The 15,126-nt window shown below is 40.1% G+C and overlaps 2 protein-coding genes across 4 annotated transcripts in view; one reads left to right on the top strand and one right to left on the bottom strand.

Annotated features, from left to right (window-relative positions):
• The window catches only part of mcf2l2 (MCF.2 cell line derived transforming sequence-like 2), a 213,814-nt gene that overhangs the window by 133,100 nt on the left and 65,588 nt on the right, over positions 1-15,126 (top strand). For all 3 annotated transcript variants that reach the window (XM_079574860.1, XM_079574859.1, XM_079574861.1), the window contains exons 17-22: positions 3,666-3,732; positions 8,448-8,563; positions 10,262-10,331; positions 10,903-10,995; positions 13,066-13,158; positions 13,249-13,371. In XM_079574860.1, coding sequence (XP_079430986.1) covers positions 3,666-3,732; positions 8,448-8,563; positions 10,262-10,331; positions 10,903-10,995; positions 13,066-13,158; positions 13,249-13,371 — 562 coding nt within the window. The remainder of the gene's footprint in view (positions 1-3,665; positions 3,733-8,447; positions 8,564-10,261; positions 10,332-10,902; positions 10,996-13,065; positions 13,159-13,248; positions 13,372-15,126) is intronic.
• The window catches only part of b3gnt5a (UDP-GlcNAc:betaGal beta-1,3-N-acetylglucosaminyltransferase 5a), a 66,547-nt gene that overhangs the window by 28,452 nt on the left and 22,969 nt on the right, over positions 1-15,126 (bottom strand). The gene's annotated exons all lie outside the window — the stretch shown is intronic.

Genomic DNA, 15,126 nt, shown 5'->3' with positions numbered 1-15,126 from the left:
GAGAAAAAAAGTTTGGGCACCCCTGCTGTAGAAACGGTATTATTAGCTATTATACACCATTCATTTTAATCACTCACATTTTCAGTCGTTGTGTTTTTGGCTTCATTGTGCTATGTCGCTATTTTATTTAAATACATTTTGCCGAGTTTGTAGGCTGGGTGGTCCTCAAAAAAAGGTGCGATGACAAAGCGGTCCTCGGTCTTCTTGATTAAAGTTTGAGAAGCGCTGCAATAGAGGAAGTGCTTGTACTGTTAGTCACTCTAAACAGCAGCTTTTTGTGGTTTCCCTCTTGACACGGCGGCCTGGGAGTAATGCAGACTGCACCGGAACATTGTAATTGCTTCCACCAGGAGAATTGTGCCTCTGCTGGTGTTTGTTTGGCGGTTTGCCTCCTTTTTGCATCCGATAATTGATGAAGGATCGTGTCGATTACGTCATTTTCAAACTAATAACTATGACCTATGACCTATTCATTACCCAAGAAAAGGGTCCAGTGTAGAGTGAGAGAAGTGCTGCTAGTGTGTTCCTACTTATCTTAAGACATTGAGCGCTGTTTTGGGGATTTAGCTGTTGAGTGCCAACAATCCAGACCATTTTTCAGGATGTTTGTAGCACCACAGCGTATTCTATGGTAAAGCTATTGACACATGCTGTGGCTCGTTTGAAAGACGAGACTCTAAGCTCTCTGTAGGTGAAAACTGTTTAATTCTACCTGCCTCGGTTCCTGAGAGATCTAAGCTAAACAGAGATGTTTTATGAAACACTCTCCTTTCTGATTAATTAATTCCTCTCCTCCTCTCTGGACAGACACTAACGTTATGTGAAAAGGAAAATTCCTAAATATATTCGTTTCAAGTAAATTTTCAACAACATTGTTGACATATTACAGGTTTGTTTCTTATAGTAGGACAGAAGGTTTAGTTTACCTGCTTGACTAGTTTTGATCACTGCCTGTGATCTTCCTCAGAAGCGACTGGTGGTGGAGGTGCCATGTCGTAGGCAGCTTACATGGATTTTCCAGTCAGTAGGGAGAGCTTACGCCCCCTACTGACTGGCGCCTTCTCCAGGACGGCATCCCAGGTGTGGGATAAGGTGTACGCTCCCTCGTCCCGGTTCATAGATGTTGGTGCACGTTTCCTGATCTCGATGGCTTCTCTGATCCAGCGGTGGTACTTGTTACTTACAATCCATGTAAGCTGCCTATGACACGGCACCTCCACCACCAGGTGTCACTTCTGAGGAAGATCACAGGAAGTGATCGAAACTAGTCAAGCAGGTAAAACTAAACCTTCTGTCCTACTATAAGAAACAAACCTGTAATATTCTTAACCTAAGAAGACAGTATGAACCTTCTACAAAGACATTGTTGACATGTTTTGAAACCGCGTGTTATCGATCGCTTTCACTCATTATCGCGTGTGCATTTAAACAGCCTGGTTCTTGGATTGAAGACTTTAACAGGATGTTTCTCAGCCGTCCTTGGACCGATTTTAAAGAGGGGGTATTATGCTTTTTTCAATCACATAGCACCAGTCTATATCACACTACAATGATGAAGAAACCTTCTGTTGGTCTGTAAATGCAGTAAATTAGAATATCTGCCTTGTATAAAATTGCTCTCTCAAAATGACTTTAGTGAATGTCTTGAAATAGGCCTCTGTCTCTTTAAGAACCTCTGAGCCTTTCTGACACGCCCCCTCCACACGCTGTCTGTGGCATCAGTGGGGAGGGGGTTCTGCTGAGGAGCAGTGGTTGGTTACTCGGCTGGTGACAAAAGCTCGGAGGCGTCTCCAGGAGGTGGGGGCGTTCCTAGGAGGACTCAGGCAAACCTATCTCTAAAATGGCTGCCATCAGAGTTTTTACAGATTACTCAAAAATACGTGAATGTGCCAAGGCAACACTTCGGGCATGTTTTTAATGAGGGAATGACATAATAACATGATGTAAAGCATGAAAAAGTCGATTTTGCATAATACCCCCCCCTTTAACCATTTAAAAACTGTTTTGATCTTTCCATGTTAAGCCGCTGCTTTGTCAAACGCGAGAGAGAAGTGTCGGGTTTACAGCTGTTCGCTACTCAATACCACGCCCCCTAGGACTAAAAAAGAAAAGAAAATATATATAAAATACCCACATCGTGACTTTTCACACGTTTTTGATTGTCATTTCTTTCACTTGTATTCATCCCAGAGCTACCACAATCAGACATACGGTGTATTAGAGTGTCACTGCAAGTCTCTTTCAGATATACTGTGTGTCAAGTGAATGCGATGATTATGTTGAAGATTTTCTGTTCATCTCTTTGCTATTGAATTCCAGATGTCTAATCAAAAGATTGCTCTCGCTAGCCCACTTACAATTAAAGTGTTGAAGCAATATTATTGTTTTACGATTTACCGGATTAGACAGTCATAATGATACTTGGCAGTTGCTGTATCTTATCCTACTGACGTTACATGTTGCAAATTAGTCAGCCCCGAATCATTTACAGTAATGTGCGGTACATTTAAACTGTCCTGTTGTTGCATCGACTTAAGCAACACTTTCCTGAACCTCACTGTAGTGTCGGGAACATTGTGCAGTTCTCGACACTGATGAACCTGAGCCGCGCCTGACGGATGTGAGAATCTGTACCTGGGTTTTTATAGGCTCATAAAAACGTGGCTAAATGTAATCTCTGAGTCGGTCAAGGCACAATAAAATGCAAGAATGAACAGACGCTTTCATTATTTGTAAACATTGGAGGCTCGGGGCAGGGCTCACTCCATAGATACAGACGGCGTCTCTGGAATTGCCCATAGATGGTCATGTTTAAAAACAGTTGAGGGGGAAAACAAGTTGGAGAAAAATCTAAACTTTCTCTAATTATTAAAAAAATACTTTAACAAATGCTGAATTATGAATATATTTTTCTACTAAATAAAGATACAAAGACATGGAGAGGAGCAAAGTGGTTCAACAGCCCATAAATACATAAATAACGGAGAATGCTAACATAATGCTACATGTTAGCATCGGGCTAATGCTAACGGTTAGCTAGCGCTAGCTACAACTGCCGTTTTTTCACTTCTACTGAACAATCTGCTGTGAGAAAATATCCATATGGGCCCGATTTACTCTTGACTTTACTTATATGTGATAAGTAATAAAATGAGAAAATGGCTAAAAACCACTGTCACTCAAAAAGGTGTTAATTCGGGTCGGAAGTGCCGTCATGCACGAGCTTAATATTGAAGCTGCAGTTACACGTCTGACCTGAGGTGGCAGTAGTGAGTAAAACATGGCAAACTTGCATCTAGCCCCTTTAACCACAGATACGGCCTCCGCAAATACAAATGAAATCAGCTAAAGTACGTAGCTTTAGTGTGGCAGAAGACTACTTTTGATCCCAAACTTCAAAACAAAATTAAATTGTATGTTTTAAATTGGTGATAAAATTGTAATGACCGAGGCTCTTACCGGACTTTTCCCTAATCCGCAGACGAGATACTTGGCACATACTGGCCAATTTAGATGCGTTTCTAAGGAAACATGATCTCACTGAGCAGCGATAAAAAGCTGTTATGGTTTTGTAATTGTTCTAGCTAAGCCTTTTAGTCAGAAATCAATAAAATCCTAAATGTTTAATGAGAGGGTTACAAGTGATTTCCTGTTGTTGTCCGCAGACACATCATGACGGAGCTGATCGAGACCGAGCGCCTGTACGTGGAGGAATTGCAGAGCATCATGGAGGTGAAGCCCTTTATGTTTTGTTTTATAGGTTTGCCACATATTTCCGCTAAAAAGTAATCAGACTACTGATTACTCCTTTGGTTACTTTACTGATTACTTGGTTTTGAGTGAGTTTATTATAGTGTTTGCTATAGTGAGATTAATCTACGGTAGTTTGGGTATTTGACCACTAGAGGGCACTACATTACTGCTATTGATTGAGGCCGAGTCACACGTGAGTCACGCAAAATGTTGTTAGCATTTAGCCTCTCCCAGCACATTCCTATAGATACAGTCGGCATCTCTGTATTCGCCCATACATGGTCATTTTTCAAAACAGTTAGGGGGGAAACAATTTGGAGAAAAATCTAAACTTTCTGTAATTATTCAAAACCTACTTTAATAAATGCTGAATTATGAATATACCGTAAATTCTCTAATACTGGCCTGTATTCCATTAGCGGCCGGGTCTCTAACAGAGGCCGGGTCTCTAACAGAGGCCGGGTTCGCGGCTGACGGAGGCAAATTAAAGCCGGTCTCTAAAACAGGCCGGGGCTTTTATTAGAAACTAGTGGTAGAAATATTGCCCATGTTAGGAATTTGTCTCATACTCGTGTAAATGATAACTCACGTGCAGGAAGTAAACAAACGGGAACCCGGGCCGAGGGGGACGCTGCGGAGGAGCTGATCCGAGCGTAACTTTGACACAGATTTAGCCACTTTTCAAACCTCCAGTGACTATATTTGGAAACAGGGCAACAAATGTTGTGTGACCCTCCAGGGTTTTAATAAAGTCTCCATCGCGTCTTCAAAGCACGTCCAGCTGCTCCGTGTGCAGGTCAGTCCCACGCCTCAAAATAACTCCTCCCATCAGCGCGAGCGTCTCGTCTTCTCTCAGGTCAGTCTCATGATCGATCACAAACACAAACGCTCCGTCTAAACTAACAAATAATCCGGTCCGCAGTAAAAAATTAAACAGAAACCTGCAGGGACATTGATGTCAATGCTCCGCTAACAGCAACGAAACACAAAGGCGTCAATGTTCCAGCCGCTGGGAGAGGGTTTGAAATGTTAATTTATAAGTAAACCTAATATTTTAGCTGCAAATGGACACAAATCTCGTTTTTCTTCATTTTCCTGGTCGTCCGTTTTGCTCTAATAGAAATAAAGGCCTGTCTCTAATTGTGGCCTGGTTCCAATAAAGGCCTGGTCCTAGATGCCTTTGAGTAAATAAAGGCCCCGGCCAATATTAGAGCATTTACGGTAGTTTTCTTCTAAATAAAGATACAAAGACATGGAGAGGAGCAAAGTGGTTCAACATTCCATAATTGCATAAATAATGGAGAATAATGCTAATAATGCTAATGCTAATGCTGCCTAGCGCTAGCTACGTCTGCCCTTTTTTCACTTCTTCTGAACAATCAGCTGTGAATAAAGATCCATATGGACCTGATTTAGACTTGACTTTATTTGTATGTGATAAATAAGTTTATATTTCGCCAGAAAATGGCTAAAAAGAGTGAAAAATTGTGTTGCCCAAAAGAGTCTATTTTCACACCCCCTTCTATGACGAGATGCCGTCTGTATCTATAGCTCCAACTGGGGTGAAGTCAGAAGTGGCCAAACTGTGCCACGCTTTCCCTATTTAAATACAGTCACATAAAAAGTTACACGATCCAAAATTAAAAATGTCGATTTTCTAAGTGGGTATAAAGGGGTTCTATATTGTGAGGCGTAATAATACCTTAGGAGCACTCCGACGTCCATGCAGGAAAGTTGAAGTGCTCCTAAGGTATTATTACGCCTTACAATATAGTAATTTTGTGTAGCTATACTGCTGGGGGAGGCTAAATGCTAACAACATTTGCGTGACTGAGCGCACGCACAAAGACCCGACAGTTACGCATCAACTTGTCTAGCAAAGGTATGAACATATCTCAGTATGTAAAAACGGTGGCCTGTTCCTTTAAAACGCTAGCCCACACTCTGATATATGTCATACAGAAGCATCCAAGCAGTAAAGTTCCTCCGAGTTTTGTAGCCTCCAGGTTGCTATCGTTGCTATATTTTCAATTTGAACCACTTTTCTTTGCACTGCAGTGGTTTTGCATTATCTTCTAGTATTTTGTGGCACTACGTTTTATAATATTTTAGCTTAAGATAGTTCCTCTGGCAACCGCAATGATTTCAGAAAACTGTCCATAACCGTTATCTAAACTAGAGGTCGATGAAAGGCCAAATCTCCGAAACTGAAAGTGTTTGCTTTGGAAGTAGCTCTAAAATGAGACGCCCCACAACTTCCCAGGCCTCAGGGGAACTGAGAAACACTGCGAGTTTGTACAAGTGTGTACACCTATTTTATATATTTTATGTTGTAGACTTCTTGTAACATTGGAGCCGTCAGAGAATCGAGACTTACTGTTTCTTTGTTTTGGAATCTGCTGATTTCTGTCTTCAAAATGAGCTCCTTCTGTCCATTAAAGAGGAATGTCTTGAACAAATCAGCCTTACGCCCCTAATAAAGCACCCCCTGCTGTCACTGTTCAACACTGACACGTTTTAGAGTTTAGAAGCTTCATACACAGGGTAATTGACTTTTGGAAATATCGGCATTGGCCAATAAAAATCCTCAAAAACTGGCATTGGCCTTGGATAAACCCATCGACCTCTAATCTAAACAAATAGGGCGATGCGATATGACGATTAAAAAGATCGGATCCCTGTGACGATCTTCTGGTGATAACGTCATATAGTGATTCACTGGATTCATTTTTCAAAACTGTTTTCAACGGCTACGGCTGGGCAATATATCGATATTTAAGATATATCAATATATTTTTAAATGAGATATGGAATTAGACCATATTGCATATATCGGGATATTTCAAATTAAGTTGCCAAGTTACCAAAAAGAAACAGGTTTTCTCAAGCTGATTTTTAAGAAGTTTATATTAAATACAAAAGCACTTTAGTTTGTTATCTCTTTGTTTATAGATGCTGCCCTCAGAAAAAGATTGCTTTATTTATTTCGTAGGCTTTTTTTATTTAAGATAATTTTTTAAATGTGCACCTTACGGAGCTTTGTTATTCAGTGTTTATGTTTACATTTTATAGTGAGTTTTCAATAAAACTACTCGTATTTGGCTTTGACTTTGACCTAACATTTCATTTCACTAATCTCACTTTGCGGAAAAAATATCGGGATATATATTGTATATCGATATTCAACCTAAATATATCGGGATATGACTTTTAGTCCATATCGCCCAGCCCTATCTTACGGTTTAAAAAAAAACATAAGATGACATTTTTGCCATATCGCCGACACCTATGTTGATATAGCCTGCTATAAAAAATATAGTAAACATAATATAGTAATTCCTTTAATAACAATCTCATGTTGTCTATGTGGGGAACAACACTAGATTTTTTTTTACACAGCTAATTTGGCCCATGACCGGGCAACTTGGAACATCCCTTTAAACCAGTGGTTCTCAACTCGTACGGCATCGGGACCCAGCGTTACCCTCATAGACTGTAAAAAAAATGGACGTCTTATGCTCACTCCTCCCCATTTACCAGATTGACCACGGCCGTGGGGGAATTCATGGCGGATTTACAGACTCCCCCTCCCCAGCTCTGACGAAGCATGTTCCTAAAAAGGACATACGGGCGGGATTTTCACTGTAGACTCGGCCCTTGCGTGACGTGTAGCTCGCGCTGCTCAATGCTAACAGTCCGAGCCTCATTAAGTACGAGATTTCAAAAATTCTTATTACGAAAACCAGCCTGGTTTCATATATTGTGATTAACCCAGTGTTATCTCAGGAGGAACATCTAGTCTAGTCTAGGTTTGAAAACATTGAAACCAGGCGTTAAAGTTGTTTTTAAGGTGTCTAAACTCCAATGCTTTTCAATGGGGGCCTAGTGGCGATATGGAGGTACTACAGCAATGGCGGAGCAATGGCAGCCCCCACGTTCCTGGTCAAAAAGCAGGGCAGCCAGCGGCCATTGGTTACCCTGGCTTAACAAGTCAAATAAGCCTTGACCTTGTAAAATCTAATATAAAATACTTTGTTTTCCTTACAAATGCCGTAATAAATCCTTTCTGTTTAGCACTTTGAGGTTTCGTTGAAATGTAAAGTGCAATATAAATAAAATGTATTATTATTGTTATTGTCCCTCTGGGGGTAGTGCAAGTGTTAATGGGATGATTTCATCTCCCCCTGGTAACTCTGGCCAGAAAACCACAATTGCAACTTCTCTGCCCCCAGTGCACACTAATGGAATCACGAAGAAGAAGCTAACAGGCTAGTGGGCAAAGCTAACTGCGAGCTAGCGCCACTTAAACAGTATTTACAGCCAAGTTTGAGTGAATAAATGTATTTCCATTGTGATGTAATGTAATTGGATGTACAATATTCCTCTCTGCCTTTTGTCTTTTCTGTCTGCGTAGTATTAATGAGTGAAAAACCGCAGCATACTACGACAACTGCAGTGGCACTTATAGCCTCTAGGGGCATGAGTCACCTTTTCTGTGTACACTTTATCAGACACTGTATCAGATTAACAATAAGAATAATAGAGCAAACTATGAGAACCTACTGTTACTATAAACAAGGGCATATACAATAGGGCAGCAACAGGAAGCAAATATGAATCTACACAATCAGTTCAACCATATTTCAGCTAAATGTGTCTCACTGCCTCCTGTATGCGTGTCTGCTTTTCCTCAGGGTTACTACTCCGAACTGGACAACTCCGAACTGAGCCACCTCATCCCTCCATCGCTGGAGAACAAGAGGGACGTGCTGTTTGGGAACCTGCCGGAGATTTACGAGTTTCACAACAAGTAAGTGTTCGAATCAATGACGGTGAGCCGTTTATCTGGCCGGTCCCTGCTTGGATTCCCTTGTGGGCCTTTCTGCGTGGGCGTTGTCAAGTTCAGATAAAGTTGGTTCTTCTACAGTAAATATTATGTTGGTTATAACTGGTTTCTCTCTTCTGTCAACACTGTCTTATTCACCTCGCCGTAGGATCAAATGTCACAGTTGTTTTAGTGGAATGTACTGTGTCAATGTAGACAATGGAGGTTTTCAATGTGACACAAAACAGCAGCAGTCATATGTTGCAGCTTATCTCGAGATCAGAGAGTTAAGATTAGATTCAAACATATTTACACATAACATGTCCGACCCTGCTCTTCGGGACCGACGGAGCCGAAGAATCAACACTGAAGTGAACCTCTTAACCCCCACCTGAACCGAGTCTGGCTTTAGGCAAATCTAAAAGCCTCTTGAAAAAAGACTCAAAATATCGACGGAAAAAAAAAAGCGTGAAAACCCAATAAATGAGCGACAAAATGCTGCAGGAAAAGCAACAATAACACAATAAAAAAGCGACAGAAGGGCGGCAAAAAAGTGACAAACACGACAAAATAAGAGGAAAAAAAAATGTCCAAAAAAACGTGACACAAAAGCACACAAAAAAAAATCTGTTTTAGCAGTTTTGTGACACAAAAGCACAAAAAAGAAGTACTCAATATTCTTTTACAAAAGTAAAAGTATCTGTTAAGATTTTTAGTAAGTATTTTTAAAGTTAAAGTATAAAAGTATGCATTTCAAAATGTATTTAATAGTTTAATGTACAGGATTTTTGTAATCATTTGAATCAAAACAGGTCTAAACTTGGGCTGGGCGATATTAGGTTAGGTTAATTTATTTGTACCTGTGGGTAAATTCGTCTTGCAATTCTGAGAACTAGTCGACACATTAAAACACATTATACAAAGATAAAACATCACACATATTTAAATATAAAACTTGTAAGTGCTCCAGATACTAACAGGATGTGACCAAAAGTCATGTCCCGTTATATTTAGGTTGAATATTGATACACAATATATATCCCAATATTTTTTAGTGAGAGCTGTGAAATGTTTAGTCAAAGTCAAAGCCAAATAAAAACAAATAGCTTAAATAAAAATAGCTTATAAAATAAGATAGGTCAGTCTTTTTTCTGAGGGCAGCATTTATATATAAAGCAATAACAAAATAAAGTGCTCAGTTTACGATGAGCTTTTCTAAACATGAGCTTGAGATGACCTGTTTCCTTTTGTTCACTTTATAGCTTATCTGAATTTGAGCTATATGGATATGTGCGATATGGTCTAATTCCACATCTCATTTAAAAACATATCGATATATCTTAAATATCGATATATCGCCCAGCCGTAGTCTAAACAACTAAACCACTAACAGGAACTAAAGCAGGTCTAAGCCAGGTCTAGAGGAGTAAACCACTAAACCAAGTCTAAACTGGGGCTAAATCCGTTCATCGTAGATCAGAGGGTGGTCGGGTGGAGACTGGCGTTTTTGAGTGGGTGGTCCTGCTTCTGTCAATTAAATATTAACTTCATACACCTCCAAATCAAACATGTTCTGAAATGCTTGAGATTCTTGCTTTACTTTAGCAGTTCATAATCCGGTCTTCTCTCAAAGGTTGATGCCCCTGGATTGTACAAACGTCTCTTGCGTTGTTGTCTCTGCAGGACGTTTCTCGGCGAGCTGGAGAACTGCGTGGAGAAACCGGAGCTGGTGGGAACCTGTTTTCTCAAAAGGGTGAGTAACCGAGACATTGAGGACAGGAAACTAAAACCCGCAGCTTATCACGGTATTTTACTCCAGGGGATCGTTCTTGTGAGGGAACAAAAGAGCGTTGCCCGAGGAGAGGCGGGTGTCCCGGCGGAGCGTGTGCCACACTTTTTACGCCAACATTTTGTTATTGTTTTATTTCCTCTCTTTGTAAATCATTACATAGCCAGGCAGTGAAGTGGCAATCAGAGCCGTGGGAACATGTTTTGGTTGGGGGGTGATAAAGAAGATGATTTCCCCCATTAACGCCTTTTTAGTGCTTATTTTCAATTTATTTTTTATTGCTTGCAAGGGACAAAGTGCCCACCAGGGGGTGCTGCATTATCCTCATCACCCTGGGTTCCCGCAGCCTTGATGGCAATTCGAAACCTCTAAATACTGACGTTCAATATGATACTTTTACACCAGTAGAGGGAAATGTTGGGGGGAGATTTACCTTCTGTAATAGAGGCTTATGACAATACACTGATTATATTTTGTGTCTTTTATTATGTATTTTTTCCTAATATATTTTTTTCTTGTTGTATTTACGATGAAGAAAGAGGAGCTGCAGGTGTATGAGAAGTACTGCCAGAATAAGCCACGCTCTGAGGTGCTCTGGAGGCAGTGTGGAGACTCACTCTTCTTCCAGGTAACTTCTTCATCTGTGTTTTGATCTGTGTGCGACATAACCTCCCGTACCACAAAACCTGAATAATTGGGTGCAACTGTAAATGTACACATTGGATCCTCTGCCTTGTACCCACTGTGCAGAACAATTGCTACAAAGCTGTGATTATGGACTGTTCCATTCACTTTTTAATACCGAGTCATTGTTTTATGATTGTTTCACAAACTTTAAAAGACATCAACTCTAAACTTCACAAAGTTAAAGGGATATTTCAGGATTTTTGACATAGGGCCTCATTTCCTAGTTATCCAGAGTGCTAGGCTAGTGCATTTCTATGGTATCAGCTAGCCTGCATTAAAAACAGTCTGACCCGCTCCACAGTGCACCTGAGGCAAATCACTTATAACACCAGACTAACCATATAAATGTCTGTGTCGATTGAATACTTTTAACCATTTTGCATTTAAAATACCTTATATTTGAGCAGCATCAGCTTCGTGTTTGTATAAGCTACGCAGCGGCGGAGTGATCTGCTAGAAAATAGTCCCTCAAAATGCGATCATTCATGTGATGCAAGGTCAGTTATATTCCAAAAATGATTCTATCGACACAGACATTTATATGGTTAGTCTGGTGTTATAAGTGATTTGCCTCAGGTGCTCTGTGGAGCGGGTCAGACTGTTTTTAATGCAGGCTAGCTGATACCATAGACATGCACTAGCCTTGCACTAGCCTAGCTCCAAATACTCTTCAAATGTAAGAACTGCATGAATTACAAAAAAGTCAATGTCAATGTCAAATCCTGAAATCTCCCTTTAACATTGGGTATATCAACATCAGTCTAGGGCTAGGTACCGTTAAACAACACCAGTGTGGTATCGGAAAAGAAATGGGGTAGGTACTGCTGGTAAGTGTCAAAAGCAGGTATCAAAAAAACTTTATTTATACTGCGCATTTCGCACACAAGGCAAGTCAATGTGCCCAGAGACCGAGTTTAGATGCTGTTGGTCCAGGGACAGAATTAAAGAAACTTACTTGGTTGTTTCAGCTCAAATAAATGATATAAATATTTTAGTATAGATATTGAAAAAAGTTTTGTTCAGGTATCTGTCAAGTTATATTTCCTCCCACTCCTTTTCGAGTTTAATTATGCACAGTATTATTACATGTGTGTATAAATGTATGTAATTTAACTATGTTAATGTATTCAAAAGTACAGGTATCAGTACCCAGCTCTGCTCATGCCAAGATTCAAGTAGAGCTGGGCAATCCCCCGCTTCCATTTTCTCATAAACTTGATGAATGATTTGATTTTTTTCCCCCTATTTTAAAACAAAATATCTGCTGACTGTAAATATATGATGTAATATATATTTTAAATGTGTATATTTATTGTTTTAGTTAAAGTGCATCAATTCAATCACTTTTTTTATTTTTATTTATAGGGACAATGCATATTAATCTAAATATGCCAGAATTTCCATCTGTGGTCCCTGGCAGATCAAGAAAATACAAAGATCAGTGTAAAACATTAAAGACCATCCACACAATTAAACCTGAGACATAAAAGAGAGACCGTGATCACATGTCTGATTCCCTTTAAGCCAACCTTTAAGTTTCCTTTTAAATACTATGAATTACAATCACTGTAAAAAAAAAAAAAAGAAAAAGAAAAAGTTCAAAAACAAATTCTTTGTAAGAATTTAAACATCCATATTATTAGTGCTATTATTTATTTTTTTTCTTTCTGAAAATCGAGTCGATTTGACTTACTAACTCGATTTTTGATTCAAATCAATTTTTTTGCCCAGCCCTAGATTCAAACAAATGAAATGGTTATACATACAATTCTTAAAGTCTTCCTGTGTGTGATTTGACATGCAGATTCCTCTGTCTGTGTTTCAACAAAGAGCTGCATTTAGCAGAGAAGCAGTGAATCACAAAATTACCATTTTATCCAAATTAGCATGAAAATCAGCATCCTTTTTTCTCACTGTTGTGGCACCACCAGAAAATCAGCCCAACATTTACATAAACACTCTGCTTTCCAAAAGTCTCTAAAACATATGGTTGGATGTGTTTCTTTGTCAGGAGTGCCAGAAGAAACTGGACCACAAGCTTTCTCTCGACGCCTACCTCCTAAAGCCGGTGCAGAGGATCACCAAGTACCAACTCATGCTCAAAGTAAGCAATGGCCTCTTCGCTTCACTTTTTGGCTTGTTTTGTGGAGAACACGGCGTCGGGGTTAATCCTTTTTGATTTTGTGCTTTGCAGGAAATGCTGAAGTGCAGTAAAGGCGACGGCTGTGCAGAGCTGGAGGAGGCTCTGGCCACAGTGTTGGACATTATCAAGTCTGTCAACGATTCACTGCATCAAATCGCCATCACGGGGTTTGAGGTCAGTGCATTGAACAGACACAGCGTTACAAACTGTAGCACTATCAATGCAGTCTCTTTCCAATCAGTGGTGGCAAAATGCAAATGACTTTCCAATGGTGTCAATCAAGTGGCTGCAAATTTTAGCCCGAGGCTTCTCTGACTTTTCCCTGTGATCCAGTCAAATGAGGAACCATATTTGACAAGGAAATGCGTGTCCACAATGAAACAGGATTAGAACAGGATGTTGGGTAGAGTTTTCAAACACACTAATAAAACCTCAGGGCAATCCAGTTCACTGCTGAAAGCAATACTCAGTAACTTGTTTACTTTAATAAATCGTAGTCCCTGTGGGGGTAATGTAAGTGTTAATGGGTTGATTGGAGGGTCTTTCATCTCCCCCCGGTGTCTCTGGCTAGAAAACCACACTTGCAACTTGACTGCCACCGGGTCGGAGCATCAATACACACTAATGGAATCACGAAGAAGAAGCTAACAGGCTAGCGGGCAAAGCTAACTGCGGGCTAGCGCTGCTTAAACAGTATTTACAGCCAAGTTTGAATGAAAAAAGATAATCTCCATTGTGTAATTGGATGTACAATATCCCTCTCTCCATTTGTCTTTTCTGTCAGCGTAGTATTTACTCTCACGGACAATTAATGAGTAAAAAAATGTAACATGCTACGACACCTGCAGTGGCTCTTATGGCCTCTAGGGGCATGAGTTGCTTTAAATGATTGCAACCTTTCTAATTGCAGTTTAGATGAGATTGTGAATTTTGCAGGAAGACGAGCTACAATTCTATCAAATATTTAGTTACAGAAGATGGAAATTCATCAACAATATAACATTATTTTTACTAGCTGTGGTTGTGTAGTATTGTTTGAAGTAAAATGTCTTTGCGGTTGAAAGAGCCAGTGGATTTAAGAGATTCATGGGATCGATAACATTCTCCAGGTCTTGTTGAAGTTTCAGACCGAGCCAGGCGGCCGTTTAGTGACTTATTAACCAGTTAGCCCCTCACACCTCTCTCCTCTCGCTCCCCTTTGCAGTGCAGCTATTTCAATAAAGACAGAGACACAAAAGGCAGTGTGCCTGTTGTGATGCAACGGTGAGTGTTTTTACTTCGCAATGAAAGGATTAGCACGAGACCGAGGGAGGAGGAAAGCATTTCCTGGACACAGCCACACATGGGGCTAAGAATAGCCTCTGGGAAAGATTCAAATTACTCAAAGGTGCGCGAGTGGGTCGAAACGCAGCACCAGGTATATTTTTTGACAAGAGAGTGACATTGTAACATGGTAAAAAGGTTTAGAAAGTCAATTTTGCATTAAACCCCCTCTTTAACATTAACATTATCAGACCAAAGTGACCTTTTGGACATTGGCACTTCTACAGTGACCTCATATACCAAGTCTTTACTCACAAGTGTGTTTTGAAGACTTGTCCTTTGTATTTGATCTTTTTAAGTAAGTGAATTTAGCCGATAAACTGATATTGTTATCATTGCTAAATTCTGCCTCAAAGGCCCCGTAGGTATCACCTCTTTAGCCTCCACAAACTTTTGAAACTCATCATCATCCTGCAGTTTTTCAAAGTGTCCGAGTCCGCACAAACAAATGCGGTAAGTGGTAAACAATCTTGAAGTCGCCAACTCGCCTCCTCATAAACCCTTAATGGACAAAGGCTCATTACGGTAACAAAGTCTCTGTTGGCCAGCACCATAGCTGCCACAAATGACCAACATTTATGCTGCTCGGAGATAAACACAGCATGT

Source organism: Gobius niger (genome assembly GCF_951799975.1).
Source record: "Gobius niger genome assembly, chromosome: 17".
Taxonomy (NCBI): Eukaryota; Metazoa; Chordata; class Actinopteri; order Gobiiformes; family Gobiidae; genus Gobius; species Gobius niger.
The sequence above is the reverse complement of the archived record's forward strand: the minus strand, read 5'-3'. Positions and strand labels throughout refer to the sequence as shown.